Genomic DNA, 14,181 nt, shown 5'->3' with positions numbered 1-14,181 from the left:
TTAGAAGAGCCACATTTGATCAGAATGACATGGACCACAGCGTACCATCACTTTTTGAGCAGACATCCCCAGTTAAATCAATTACGACTTTTTCCTAAAATAACTGCTTGCTTGGTGTGGCCCCACAGGAAGAGGTATTCTCACCGACGAACAGCGTCTAAATGTCATGCCAAGGTGCCACATTCTGAACCCGTTAATCACAGTGAGTAGTACCTTACCCTGTGAATAAGTCCAACTAAAGTCCATGGGCATGTGTTGAGTAAGACACTGCACAATGTAAGGGTATTACACTCGACCTGAAAGAACCCCCACTGAACAGCAGTGAGTATCAGCAGAGCTGCTGGCGCTCCCTTAGAATAGCATCACGTTCACCAAGGGGCTAGATAACGTCTTGCAACTTTCCTTTACATCTGGGTATTCTCCAGAGGGATCCATGAGTTAAACAACTAACAGTGAAGTTATATGGCTTACTGTATTTATGGCTCATTCATTTACTTTTGTTTTATTAAGAAGTGGAGATTTAAATTTAAATAAATGCCAGCACAGCTATTCGTTAGTTTTTCCATGAAGTAAACTCAGATTGCTAAAATGTTGAGGTCTATTGTCCCCTTGTTGCAGATGCTGAAGCTCCAATTACCATGCACAGAGATCATGCAGATACGCATATGGGACAGCAGACTTTTTTGTGTAACTTAGGGTGAAGCATTAGGATTCTTCATTATTAGAATGTTAAAATCAGGCTGGGAGAAAGCAGCAGTCAAAAGGCATTACGTTGGTATATTTCCTTGAACTGATAAGAACATTGCTACATTGGGGTGTGATAATATCTACCTTACTGGAGCTGTTTCCATCCAGATTATTGGTAAAGAAGCGTGAAGTCACACCACATGACAGAGTGTGGTAGCTTGGATTGGAAAAACAATGTACACTGCCGCTACCTTGAGATACATCTGGGAAGAAAACAAGTCATCACAAAATACTTTGGAAGCCATAAAGATAATTTGGAAGTCGCAAATGGGTAATACACTTTAAGGAAGATCAGGTCCCAGAAACTGATAAGCACACACTAGTAGATACATCATAAATTTCCAGATCAGTTAAATTATTTTGAATTGACCTAAGGATGGTGTGAAGTTCTTTACTATTAACATACAACTGATTACAAATCAGCCACAAAAGCAAAATATTTAAGGAGCATGTAGTTTTATCTTTTTGAAGATCATCAATAAAAAATAAAACTATTTTCTGGTAGACAAAGTGCATTATATTTTAAAGATGAAATGCAAAACTTGGAGAATGGCAAGTCTATCGCACACTTTCTTCTATAGATTAAACCATCTAACCATTAATGAAAATAATATTTATGAACATTTAATTACAACCTTTTATTATGAGTGTATAATATTAGAAAGAAAGGTCCTGTAAATGTCTGTACCAAGGGTTAAACATATTTTCTATAGTTGTCTTTGATCAAAGGCTTAAAGGAAGGAGTGCTATACCACTGAAATGCAAACATCAGTAACTGTATTGGTGAGTTAAAGGCACATTTCTGTATTTCTTTTGTTAATTAAGAACACACTTATTCATTGTACAAAATATTTTACAAAGAGTAGCATGGTATCTATATTGGCAGTTCTCCTGTAAACACCAATCCAGATTTTTTTTTTCAGTTTAACAATAAATTGTTGAAATGTGACTTTGAATAGCAAAGGAAAGGAGGATAGGTTAGAAAGGTTAAAAAAGAAACAGCACAACAGGCAAACGGAGTAATAGTCTGTAAAGAGCAAACGGATTAGTTTTACCCAACACATGTGCGTATTCGTGTGAACATGTACTCTGCTCTGCTGACATCTTGTGGAGATCTAGTTTGCAAAGGATTCAGCTGTAGGGTTTCATCTGTACTGTGCACATAACAGAAGTGCTAGGGCAGAATACAGAGTAAAGAGGCCACACATGAACCTACACCTTTGACAATGCAGACTTGTTGCTGGATCACCCAGAGCAATTTAGTGAACAGTTGATGGCAGCAAATATACTTTGGCTGCAATACAGAGCTGAATTCTTGCATTAACTGTGATACAACCTTTTCGTTTCAGATATTTGTTGTGAACCTATTGCCAACAAAATACATCACACCAGAGTATAGTGATTCCAGGCCTGAAGGATTAAAGTTGGTGTACTGTATTCTGGTCATGTCTTACACAGTGTTTTGTTTACAGGTCTTTGTATTTAACCTCCTTCAGATAGGATTTGTGCATTTGTCTTTAACCACAGCACCTGAATAACTAAACTCTTTCCCCTAAGTATTCAGCTATGACAGTGCAAGGGGCTATATAAGTATCTAAATATGCAGACAGACAGATCCAGAGTGAATATACAGTATGGACAATGCTGCACATTGCAGGGGACAGGGAGCATAGATGGCCTGCCAGGACCTTTCCATCTCTTAGGACTATAATTCTGTGACATTTACAATCAAATTTAACAAGACATGGCCACCACTGTGTGACTGCAAACAAGAACTGCAACTGGAGCACAAATGTGGTAGCCATTATGTGCTCATCAGAAATAAAGTACTTCACACACAGCCTTGAACCTGCTTTACTGAGAGACTGAATGTTCTCCAGGATACTTGGGTCTTTAGCTTTCACTGAGACAGCCTCTACAAAAGATCAGATGGGGCAGTACTCCTGAGAGCTTCACTGAAGTACGTGTCAGTATTGTGTATGTCCCAGTTACAGACTTGAATCCATAACCTCCTGGCCTAGAGGTGAATGCAACCAGCTGAGTGATATTGACATGTAACCCTCACTGTTATCTGTAATGCCCCTTTTCATATCTGAGAAGAACCAGTAGCTAAAAGCAGCTGAAAAAGTGTTACCAGGCTGCCTGAATACCAAACTCAGTGCTGGATTAATGAGTCTGTATTCACTGAGAGATAAATACATGAGTTTGAATTGCCAAAAATCTTTTCTTCCTTTACTACTGGCACTACCACATACTCAGAATGACAACTTCTATGCAATTCCATTAAGTATCCGCATAAGCTGATTCACCTTGACTAGCAGTGTCCGATTTCTACACACTTGTTCAAGAAGCACTAATAAATGCTGGCTGAAAATTCATCAAGTGCAGATCAACTCCTGTCCCTATTGAAAAACAACTTATCTCAGGCAAGGCTTATATCCATTCCAAACTGTGAAAACCCAGGGATGCCAGGCTAGGATTAATGCACATTAGTATGGAAGGATCTATCCTGCTAAGGGGTCCATGAAGATCTCCACACAAGCATGAGAGGCTGGGCTCAATTCTGGAAGGTACTGAGCATTCCAGCCCCAATCCAGTAAAAACACTTAAACTGCATGAGTAGTCCCATTAGCGCCTGGATCAGGGCCAGAGTGCTCAGCACCCAGGGGTGATGGAACAATTTGTATAGTGGGGGTGCTGAGAGCCATTGAACCAAACTGTGAACCCTGTATATGATGGAAACCACTTCAAGCCAAGGGGTCCAGCAGTGCCCCCACAGCACCGTAGTTCCAGCACCTCTATCAGCACCTAGCAGGATCAACACCAGCCCCCTTCCCGGACTTCAATGGGACACTGTACAGGCGTAACGATCCAGAGTCTTGGTGATGACAGTGGGACAACAGGAGGACACAAGGATCTGCTCACGCATGTCCCCTGGTGAAATCAGGCTGAAGAATTCAAAGTGAGGCAGTGGCAGCCAGGCACAGAGTCTGGTAACAAAAGAGGGAATTTGGAAGCAATGAAATAATTAAAAAACAAACCACACACCAGTGTATTGTTTTCTTCCATCACTTGGCCATGATCCTGGGATAGGATCTGCTGCAGCAGACTCCTGCACCGAGGCAGAGACTCATGGGAGCATATGGACTCTGACTGTGAGGGCTGGTGCTAGCAGATCACACGGCAGCATCAGGACCCTCATCTGTAAAGGTCTTTGTTATACTGTGAACTCTTCGCAGCAGGAGCGGGGTCAGTTTTACTTATCAGGGTGGTGCTTGCACAATTAGGGGGTTTTGGGGTGTAACTCACCCCTGAGCCAAGAGCCTCCACAGCCCTGGACACCACTTAGCCCCGTAGGACTTCGTGCTGGTCCTCACCCTTAGTGCAAACAAATGAACAAAAACATGTAGTTGGAGGAATCCTTAAACTATATCATAGAAACGAAACCCCCCTCAGCTCTAAAGCATTATGGGGCTGTTTATACTGCAATTAGAAACCAGCGGCTGGCCCATGCCAGCTGACTGAGGCTTGCAGGGCTCGGGCTATGAGGCTGTTTAATTACAGTGTAGATGTTTGGGCTCGGGTTGGAGCCCCGGCTCTAAGACCCTGTGAGGTGGGAAGATCCTAGAGCTTGGGCTGCAGTATGGGCCCAAATCTCTCCATTGCAAATTAATCGAGCCCTTAGCCTGAGCCCAAGCCCAGTAAGCCCGAGTTGGCTAGCACGGGCCAGCCGCAGGTTTTTTTAATTGTAGTGTAGACAGACCCTCAGACACAGTAAAAATAATGTGACTTATAGCTCTGGTTCTGTGATATGTGGTTTAAAATACTCCACCAGAAGTGAGTGTACAGTTCTCATCTTTGGGCGTATGTACTTGCTTTCAAGCTTCGGGGAGAACTTCTGCTTTCAGATCCACGTGATGCAGTTTAGATCCAATATTTTGCTCTCCCTGCCTGGGATAGCGCTCTTTCCCATCGTTAGCCAGGCAGACCTGAGAGCAGAGAGTCTATTTTACTGCCACATTCTTTGTCCACTGATGCAAAATAGTCTAAGGGTTGCCCATGGGGCCCTCTGTTTTTATAATCCCCACTACACATGAGCATGGATTTTTGGCCTCAATAATGTTTAAAAGTCAAAGCTCTAACACCATCTTTCAGAACTAAAATAATGTGTGACTTTGGAAAGGAATTTCACTGTTTACTCTACATCTCTGGGAGCCAGCGAGCCGAAAGGGAGCAGACACAGACTCCAGACACAGGAGCAGCCCTAGGCCACTAAAGGAAACTAGCAAAATAATGGTCTTGGCATCACAATTTGTGCACAGCACAGAGGATAACCATGTTGTGGAGCTGACCCACTTAGGGCTTGATCATGCAGTCTTTATTCAGCCAAATTCCCACTGACGTCCCTGGGCACTGAAGCTTCATACTTCCTAGCCGGTGGCAGCGTGGCTACGGCTAGGTAAGAAGCTGCTCCATATAGGTGAGGACGACTAGAGAGTCACTGTAGGTACCCAGGAGTGCGCAGAAATAACCTTATCCTATTGTGCCCTCAACCCATGTACAGAATTCCAGTGTCAGCCTGAGGTGTATGTGACATGAGTGGTGGCACTGAAGTCATAGAATCTCAGGGTTGGAAGGGACCTCAGGAGGTATCTAGTCCAACCCCCTGCTCACAGCAGGAGCAATCCCCAATTAAATCATCCCAGCCAGGGCTTTGCCAAGCCTGACCTTAAAAACCTTTAAGTCCTATCCTCAAGGTTCACTGTCCTCTTCCCACCACATGCCCCCGGCCCCACCACACCCCTCCAGCCAGACTGCCAGCCTTCCCTATCTGTGCTCCTGTCTGAATCGCTAGCCCCCTATTTCCTTCTCTGTGCTCCACCTCCTGGCTTTCTGGGCTATAGAAGGAGTAGGCAGCAGAAGTTGCTGAGCATCCCAAACAGGTGAGGGAAGGGTCAAAGTTCAGGGCGTTACAGACAGGCAGAAGATAGCTGGGGGAGGAGTTGACGGGCCCAGTCGTAAGTGGGCAGGGAGTTGCATGGAGTCCCCATGTGTTACTTCGCATCAGGCCCTATGAAAACGAAGGCCAGCTCTGCAGAACTATTTTTGACACCAACAGGAGATTTTCACAAAGAGAGCGGCTAGAACGGCCAGGTCAGACAGCATGGTCTATCCTCCCACCAGCACACGGAGATGCGGGGCGAGGAGGGAAAGCACTGTTCTTGTGACCCCAGCGAAAAGGGTTGGCAGACCCTGCTCAGTTACAGGCTCCTGAGCAATAACAATTCTACTGTCAAAAAATCATACAAGGAAAAATTCAAAAAACACCCGAACCCAGACCCAAACCTAACCCCCTCCCCCCAGCTTTAGCTTCCCCCGGACAGGATGAGCTGGACTTGGAAGAACTAAAGTAATTATTATCCAGCGTCCCTCTAGGGAAGCCTAGACAATGACGCCGAGCCCCAGTATCCGCTCCTTGGAACAACAAGGAGCTGGCACGTCAGCCTGTAACTGGGCCACCCTGGAACAGGGCACGACTGTCTCATGTTTATTTTCTATCCTTGCACCAGGTCCTGAAGGTGTCCCAGACGCTGCAGCATGTGGAAGATGTAGAGCTCATCTATTTGTGCAGCAGCCTGGAAGTCACCCATCCGCATGGCCCTTTCCCTCTGCACGTGCAGCTGCTCAAGAGCTAGGCCAACAGGTACAAGTGACGAGGGCATAATGAGTCCTGGGATGGAAAGTTACAAGTTGGGGAGGGATGGAGAATGTGGTGTAAAGAAATTCAGCAGCCTGCGAAAGCAAGGCCTGGGCTGCCACAATCTTAACGGCTCTGTCTACGTGCCATGGGCAGAGGAGTTGTCTGTTAGGTGTAACTTGCAGGGGTGAGAGAGGCAGTGTTCACTCCCAGCACTAGCAGATCTTTTGACTTGATGAAGAACGTCCGACTGGGAGGCCATCAGGTTTAACTGAGAAAGTTCTCCATTTGCAGCAAATCGAAGAGGAAAGGAAACGGGTGCAATTCTCACTCCGCTCTCTGGCTGGACCAGCTCTGCCCAGCAATTTAAAACTACAGCAATATTCCTCTATTTTCCAATGCGCCTCTTGCACATACTGGGTGCCATTAATTATAAAACCAAAAAAATATATTAAGTTGATTAAACCTTCTAAAGAAATTAAAACCAACCTGAAAGAAAACGAATGTCTGAGAAGATCAGAACGTTCCTCTCCACTTAGGGGAGGGTTGGCCGGCTTTGACTTCATAACTATTCACCGTCAGCCCTGTTGCAACACTTCTCTTATTGGGGGTTCACAGCTTGGCTCTTCTTATCCTGTTGAAGTGGCAAATTGCATGCCAAGCTGTGCTGGTCTCTGGCCTGATGGTCAGAGGAGCCCTCTTTGGCAACTGTCCCACATTACAGGCTACCCAAATAGGCAGCTCCATCAGAGAGATACGTACATTGTGACTAAAATCCAACAAGAGAGATAGGCAGAGGGGATCCAAGGATTATTGTCGGCGGATTTTATCTTGTAGCTATCAGGTAAGGAAGGCTAGGTGGACCAGAGAAGAGCTCAGACTGAGTGGATGAGAAGCCAAAGTCTGAGATGTTGCATATCATCTCATCTCATCTTTGGGGGTTAGCCTAGATGACCCTTGTGGTCAACTTGTAACCCTATGGTTCTAGGCTAGCGAAGCGTGCACATGCCATCAGAACTGAAGTCTTGATACCTTTGTAGAACCCAGCACCTGAACACATCCAAGTTGTGAGGCTGACCAGCTCTGACTTTGCTGGACACGGACAGGCCCCCTTCCATATCTTTAATAGTCCACAAACTGGCAGCAATTCACACCCAAAAGAATTCCTTCCACACAGGGCATGATTTCTCCATGTCACCACGGGGGCTACTGCAAGTCAGACACAGCAAAGAGTAGCAGGACTCCGAGGGCAATGCAGGACTGGTGAAAACACACGTGCTAGATCTGTCTCCACCAGTTCCTGAAGCCTCTGTTCACCTCAAGAGCAGGAGTTCCAGCCTCTCAGCCATTTAAGGGACAAACCACAGCTAGAGGGCTAATGCTTACAGGGAGCTCCCTACAGGGGGCAGGATACAACCTTCCAGCAGAGAATTCACCATGGAGCATCCTACTTTATATTAGTGAAGGAAGAACCGAGAGCGGGGAAAAGGTCACTAAAGAAAAGGTAAATTTCTCCAAAACCTAACCAAGCCATCAAGAAGAGCTTCCTCCAACTACTGGAGATAAAAAAAAACAAATGAGCAGAACTGCCCAGCTATTAACGCTCCCTTTAGACCCATCACAAGAGCTTGGTTTTTCTCTCACACATCTTCATCAGCTGGTAAGAGGTTGGCAGACAGGGGCTGCCGAGAAGAAGGTGACACCAACTGGGAGGGGGCAAATCTTCCCTCCCAAAACAGAAGATGCCACTGTCAGATAAAATCCCACGATTAACACAGTCATCCTGTTCCTCACTTTAATAATCTGGATCCTGCAGGTCCTCCCAGGGGAAACTCCTACTGACTTCAATGGGGAATGCAGTCCGTGTAAGGGCTGCTGGGCTCGGCCCCTATATATTAAACACTGCACACATCATGCCATGGTCCCTGGCAGTATACTGTAGTTATTTTTTCACATGCTACCTAGTTGATATCAAGCTGTGTGTTAGGCGTGCCCCCCAATCCCTTAGTGAGTGTAAAAGCTCACAACATTTGGAGGAAGAATATAGGTACAATCATTCCTGAAGCAAAGTGCTACATATTGTACACAACAAACTCATTTTTTCCAACTGAGAGTAATGTGAATCCTCATTTGATTAACATAAAAAGACCCTTACCAGAAAGTGAGTAATCTGTATTAGTGATCCTCATGGCTGGTGTGTAAGATACACTTGGCATGTCATGCCCCTTCTCCTTCTGTTTCCGTCGATACCACACGAACAGTGCCAGCAAAACCATAATAATCAGAAGGAGAATAATAATTCCAATGATTGCTCCCACTGAGTGCCTCTCTGATCCGAGAGCGGGGCTAATTTTAGTATAGGGATTTAATTCTTCCATCATAAGAGCCGCTGTTAAAAATAATTCATAACACACTGTAAATTGAATAGCACAAGTCATATTTCAAGGTTTATGTTTTAAGAAAGTGCTTTTTTTTTTAAAGCACAGAATTTCATCATACCTTGATCGCACCTGATTCCTTTGAAGCCTGGACTACAGTAGCATGTACCAGTGACATGATCACATGTAGCATTATTCATGCATTCACATAGCTGTTTGCAACCATAACCGAATGATCCAGGTGGGCACTCTGTAAGGATTGGAGAGAACCTTATTACTTTTATCAAGGAAGGGGGAAATCTGAGCTTGACATCAATGGGGCCAGGATTTCACCGACAGCGTTCATCTTAATCTTTTAATCCAGGAGGTAAATATTCTATATTTATTGTTCCCTTGTACAACCCTACCTGTCTGTATCCACCATTGTCTCCTGTCTTATCCTTAGGACTGTAAGCTCTTTGGGGTAGGGTCTGTCTTTTTGTTCTGTGTTTGTACAGTGCCTAGCACACTGGGGTCCTGGTCCATGACTAGGACTCTTAGGGGCTATGGTAACACAAACAAACAACAATAGCAGCCTGGTGTGCTAGTTAGTGGGTTTTAATTTTACTTCTGGAATAGTCTGATAGGACTTTATGGGGATGAAATCGATAAGGTTCTACAGAAATGAAAAGATCTCCCTAGCAATTGCATTAAGTGTCTACAGGTCCATTCTACAGAATTTCAGAAGAGGTTTAAAAATTCTAGACAGAGGTTATCATTCTCCATTAAATTCTGTAGAACTTTTCCAGAAGAGTTGCAAATGTGATTTTTAATGTATATTTATAAGAACCCAATAGATTTTTACTAAAAGACCACATACATTCATAATTACCTCCACTAATACCAAAAGATAGACAGAATAGTGCAGATTGAATTACAAAATTGAGCATCTGAATGGTTTGGTTTACTCTGCTTATATGATATTAGACTTCTTGTATTTCTATCACAGACAAAATGATTGAATGTCTAACTGAGAAATTTATTCATACAATTACCATGATGGCCTATTACAATAAATCTGTAGGCAGCTTATTATGCTTCTTCAGGCAACATTCAATAACAAATTGAAAGAAAGCCCGTAAACAAGTTCTGGCAACTCCTACTACTTTATATAGAGAAGGCGCATTATTGAATATATATATACAGTTGCTATGTTTCTCTATAATAAATGTTACTGGTTTTAAGATATGACTTCCTATATTTTACTATGAACAAATGTCACAGCATGATGCTACCTTCCCAATGTCAACCTTAGATAAGTAACTTCTTGTAGCCAAACGTTGATATTAAGTATTGAATATTAGCCAGTATCTGTATAATGATTCATAACACATTTAATAAGTTATACAATTGTTTCTCTCTCGCATTATGCATGCAAATTTCTAGATGAGAAAAATAAAATTGTTCTAATTAGTGCACAGTTTTATATCAACTCAAAGGCTAGGTTTTCAGAATGAGGTACAAAAACGGTATTTGGATTTGTATGCTTCAATTACGGTGTCCGATCTTTGCAGGGTCCCAAGAAAGTTTACCCTTTCGTAAGGATATCAAGAACATGGAGAGTGACTGTAACTATTAAAAATAAAAACAAGTTTGGGAAGCATCAGAAGCCCTTAGGTTTCAGGGCATAGGGCAAGCTCCGACTAATGGGGGAGAAGGAAGCCTTCAGTGAAGGCAGGTTACCCCATAAATGCCTATTGCATCTTCCTCTGCAGCATCTGGTACTGGCCACCATTGGTGACAGGATGCTGGATTGAACAGACCACTGGTCTGTTCCAATATGGAATTTCCTATGTGGTTATGTTCCTACTGCATGCGCAGTTGCAATGAGTGTGCATACAAATGGACAACTAAGATGGCAATGAGCCTCTTGTACACCATCTTTAACTGAGCATACTGAGCAAACTAGTTACACATGTTCTTGCATGCACACACAGGCAAACATATTAATGCATCTCATCAATATATACACATATATCTAAAAGGATGAATAAAAGAACACATACTTAGAAGCTCGCGGATATTATTTTCTAGGATTTTATTTGCAATTCTGGCAGAAATGTTACAATATCGTCTGAAGCAGAGCTCTGTGCAAGCTCAAAAGCTTGTCTCGCTCACCAACAGAAGCTGGTCCAGATATTGCCTCACCCATCTTGTCTCTACAATATCAGCTAAGCGCACACCAGTATGCAAGCAAAGAAATCAATTGGGCCAATGTCATGAGGAAGATGAGCTGGATTTCACCGTATATTCGGAATTCAAATAAGTGGGTGGGAATTCTCTTCTGATTTACTACATTAGACAAGCTGGTAATTATTCAAGTACAACACATGCAGGATACCCTACCCTACTCTTTGTTGTTAGAAGAAGTTGTTTGGCCCTTGGTATTAAATAGGCCGGGAAGAAATTGACGGCAATTACAATCACCAATGCCAGCATCCTTGCAAAGTCATTGAATTCCATTGTTAAACACTCACTCAGTCCTCTAGTTCAATGCACATCCTTCCAATACTGCCAAGCACTTACTTGAGCTACTGGTAACAGGCTATTGTCCATTGGATCTAGTTTCACCATAACAGCGAAACTTTCCTTAGGTTCACACCAATGAAACACAAGAAATAAAAACAACAAAAACAGAGTGTAAAGCGCCATGGCTCAGTTAGATTCCATTCTGACTCAGACTAAGGAGCAAAAATCCCCAAAGTGGGCTACTTGGACCTTGGGTCCAGGCACATGGGAGTAAGTGAGGCAATTTCTCTGCTTGCCACCTCCCCGGGCAGGGTGGGAAAGGGAGTGGGCAGAGCCCCCTTGCTCCTCCCCACCCGACCTCAGTTACTGGGCAGAATAACTGAGCAGTGAATTTCTTGCTGGCAAGAATATACACCAAGAATAAATTACTAATCCATGGACGCAAGGAGGAAGCAGGGGAGGACTTGTTACTCGGAGGGCTGCCCTTGAGGCACGATGTCACCTGAGGCTGCTTGCACACTACCCCTTGCCCAAGGCTGTGCCTAAAACTCATCTCTAATCTCTAGCTGCTGTAAAACCATATTGGTTATGGAGGTCAGAGGGTGACTGTAAGAGTCCTGCTGCCCAAGCTGGGCCTGGTGCATTGTAGCAGTGACATCTGCCGGTGTGGGGCAGCAATAGGGTGGTGCACAGTGAACACCCCATAGCGGCAGTAAAGAATTCCCCAAACCGGCAGTGCTGGCAACTCACTAGAGGGAGATTTTCAAAGGCATAAAAGGGCCTTAGGTGCCCAGTTCCCACTGACTTTCAGTGAGAGTCAGGGCCCTAACTGCCCTGCGCGCCTTTGGAAATTCCCCCCCTGGCATCGAAGGCCTTGGCTACACTTGCAAATTTGCAGCGCTGCAGCAGGGTGTGAAAACACACCCTCTCCAGCGCTGCAAATTGCGGCGCTGCAAAGCGCCAGTGTGGTCAAAGCCCCAGCGCTGGGAGCGCGGCTCCCAGCGCTGTCCGTTATTCCCCACAGGGAGGTGGAGTACGGACAGCGCTGGGAGAGCTCTCTCCCAGCGCTGGCGCTTTGACTACACTTAGTGCTTGAAAGCGCTGCCGCGGCAGCGCTTTGAAGTGCAAGTGTAGCCAAAGTCTAAGTCACAGAAGACTGGTGAAAATGCTTCGCTGCAAAGGTGACTGGGTGCTACAGAGGGCGACGGGTGCTACAGAAATCCCTAAGGAAGGAAGGCAGAGAGATAAATAGAAATGTCTCTTTTTGACAGGCCGCCTCCTGTTTCTTAAAACTCTTGTGTGTGAATCGGCTGCTTGGGCAGTGAGGCCCTCCTGACGGCTACAGCTCGGGATAGCATCGAATGGTTCAGAGCCAGCTTTGCCAATCAGGTTTTGTCCTGACATCCCAACACTCCCTGGGATGCAAAGACGGTCATTTGTAAGGCTCACAAATTGGACATTTCTGCTTTAGCGGCCCTTTGCTCCCCTGTGGCTAAGGAGAGCCTGCATTCTTTGCTTTCCATAGCATGAAATGAGTGGCATGCAAACCACACTACAGTCCGTGTCACTCTGAAAGCCAAGGGTTATCTAGGAACGATGCACACATTCCAAAAGTCAATGAGCACATGACCACTGGGTCTGCAATACCTCACATTTGCATGTACAGCTTCCTGACTGCATGTCTAACTAGCTGATTTGCATGCACAACTGTGGCCGCAGCTGTTGCATCATGAGCTCTTGAAAATCTGTCACATTATTTAATAGTGCTAACAGGAGCGCCGCAGAAAATGCTCTGTGTACTGAGTGAGATACAGGACTTGTTGGGATAACACCGAAGGGACTCAATGAGGCAAAAATCATTGAGCACAAATTTGAGATCATGCCTGTAGCTTCTTACTAGGAAGGACTGCCCCACCTCACCCCACCCCCACTCCTTTTTCATCCAGCTCTCCCAGTTTTACACTGAATTCGCTGTACTGTTCCACAGTCCCACAAACAGGCTGCTATGCCTCAAAGGACCAAGTGCAGTATCAGTTTAATATCTGATAGACCTGCCTCCAGGAACTGACTATCCCTGACTGTCATGAGGACGTATTCCATGAATTCATAGGTCTCTTCCATCTCTGTTAACCCTCCCATGACTTACGAGTATTTTAATTTAAAAAAGCATTATATTTGGAAACATCAGATTATTCCATAGTTTGCTACTTAGCAAGCATTTTGTCAAGAAAAAGCACAATTTTTGACTGACAGCCCAGGGCCAAGTTAGAACCCCAAGACAGATAAAGCTCCAGGAAGCCTGGCACTGTTAGAACCCAAAGGCAGAAATGCTCCATGAAGCCTGTCATTCTGTATTGATTTCTATTTGGGAGACAAACCTGTGTTCCATTCCTTTAAACCTGACAAACTACAGTAGAAAACAAAGAGAAGATTAGTGATCAGCCTGAATATTTCCCAGTTTTTCAAAGAAATTCAGGGAATATGTTTATTACAGCAAACCTCTTTCAAGCTGAATTGCGAGCAGTACCAAGTCTATAATTTCCACCATGGTTCTAAAGGGAAAAACCCCTCAGGAGAAATGGAAAATGAAGAAACGTTGCTGCTTACTTTGCTCACACTGTTTGCCCGTAAATCCAGTTCTGCATGTGCACTGCCCAGTGATGTGGTCACAATCTGCTCCGTTCTGACACTGACAAACATTGGCACAATTTCTTCCATAAAAGGCAGCTGGGCAACCTGTCAAAAATCAGAACAAGGAAAGAATCAGAAATACACATAAACTTAGTAGCATTAAAAGTACAAAGTGTTTTAAGGTCTACATATTTTTAATAATATTTTTTGTTACTCTAA

General features: G+C 44.3%; 1 protein-coding gene across 1 annotated transcript in view; it reads right to left on the bottom strand.

Annotated features, from left to right (window-relative positions):
• The window catches only part of MEGF11 (multiple EGF like domains 11), a 360,979-nt gene that overhangs the window by 34,952 nt on the left and 311,846 nt on the right, over positions 1-14,181 (bottom strand). The window contains exons 19-22 of the mRNA XM_044980598.1: positions 13,939-14,067; positions 8,945-9,073; positions 8,601-8,834; positions 832-950 (exon numbers count right to left, since the gene is read on the bottom strand). Of these exons, the coding sequence (XP_044836533.1) occupies positions 832-950; positions 8,601-8,834; positions 8,945-9,073; positions 13,939-14,067 (611 nt within the window). The remainder of the gene's footprint in view (positions 1-831; positions 951-8,600; positions 8,835-8,944; positions 9,074-13,938; positions 14,068-14,181) is intronic.

The sequence above is a fragment of the Mauremys mutica genome, chromosome 11 (assembly GCF_020497125.1).
Source record: "Mauremys mutica isolate MM-2020 ecotype Southern chromosome 11, ASM2049712v1, whole genome shotgun sequence".
Lineage (NCBI taxonomy): Eukaryota > Metazoa > Chordata > Testudines > Geoemydidae > Mauremys > Mauremys mutica.
This window is presented reverse-complemented; position numbering and strand designations above follow the sequence as displayed.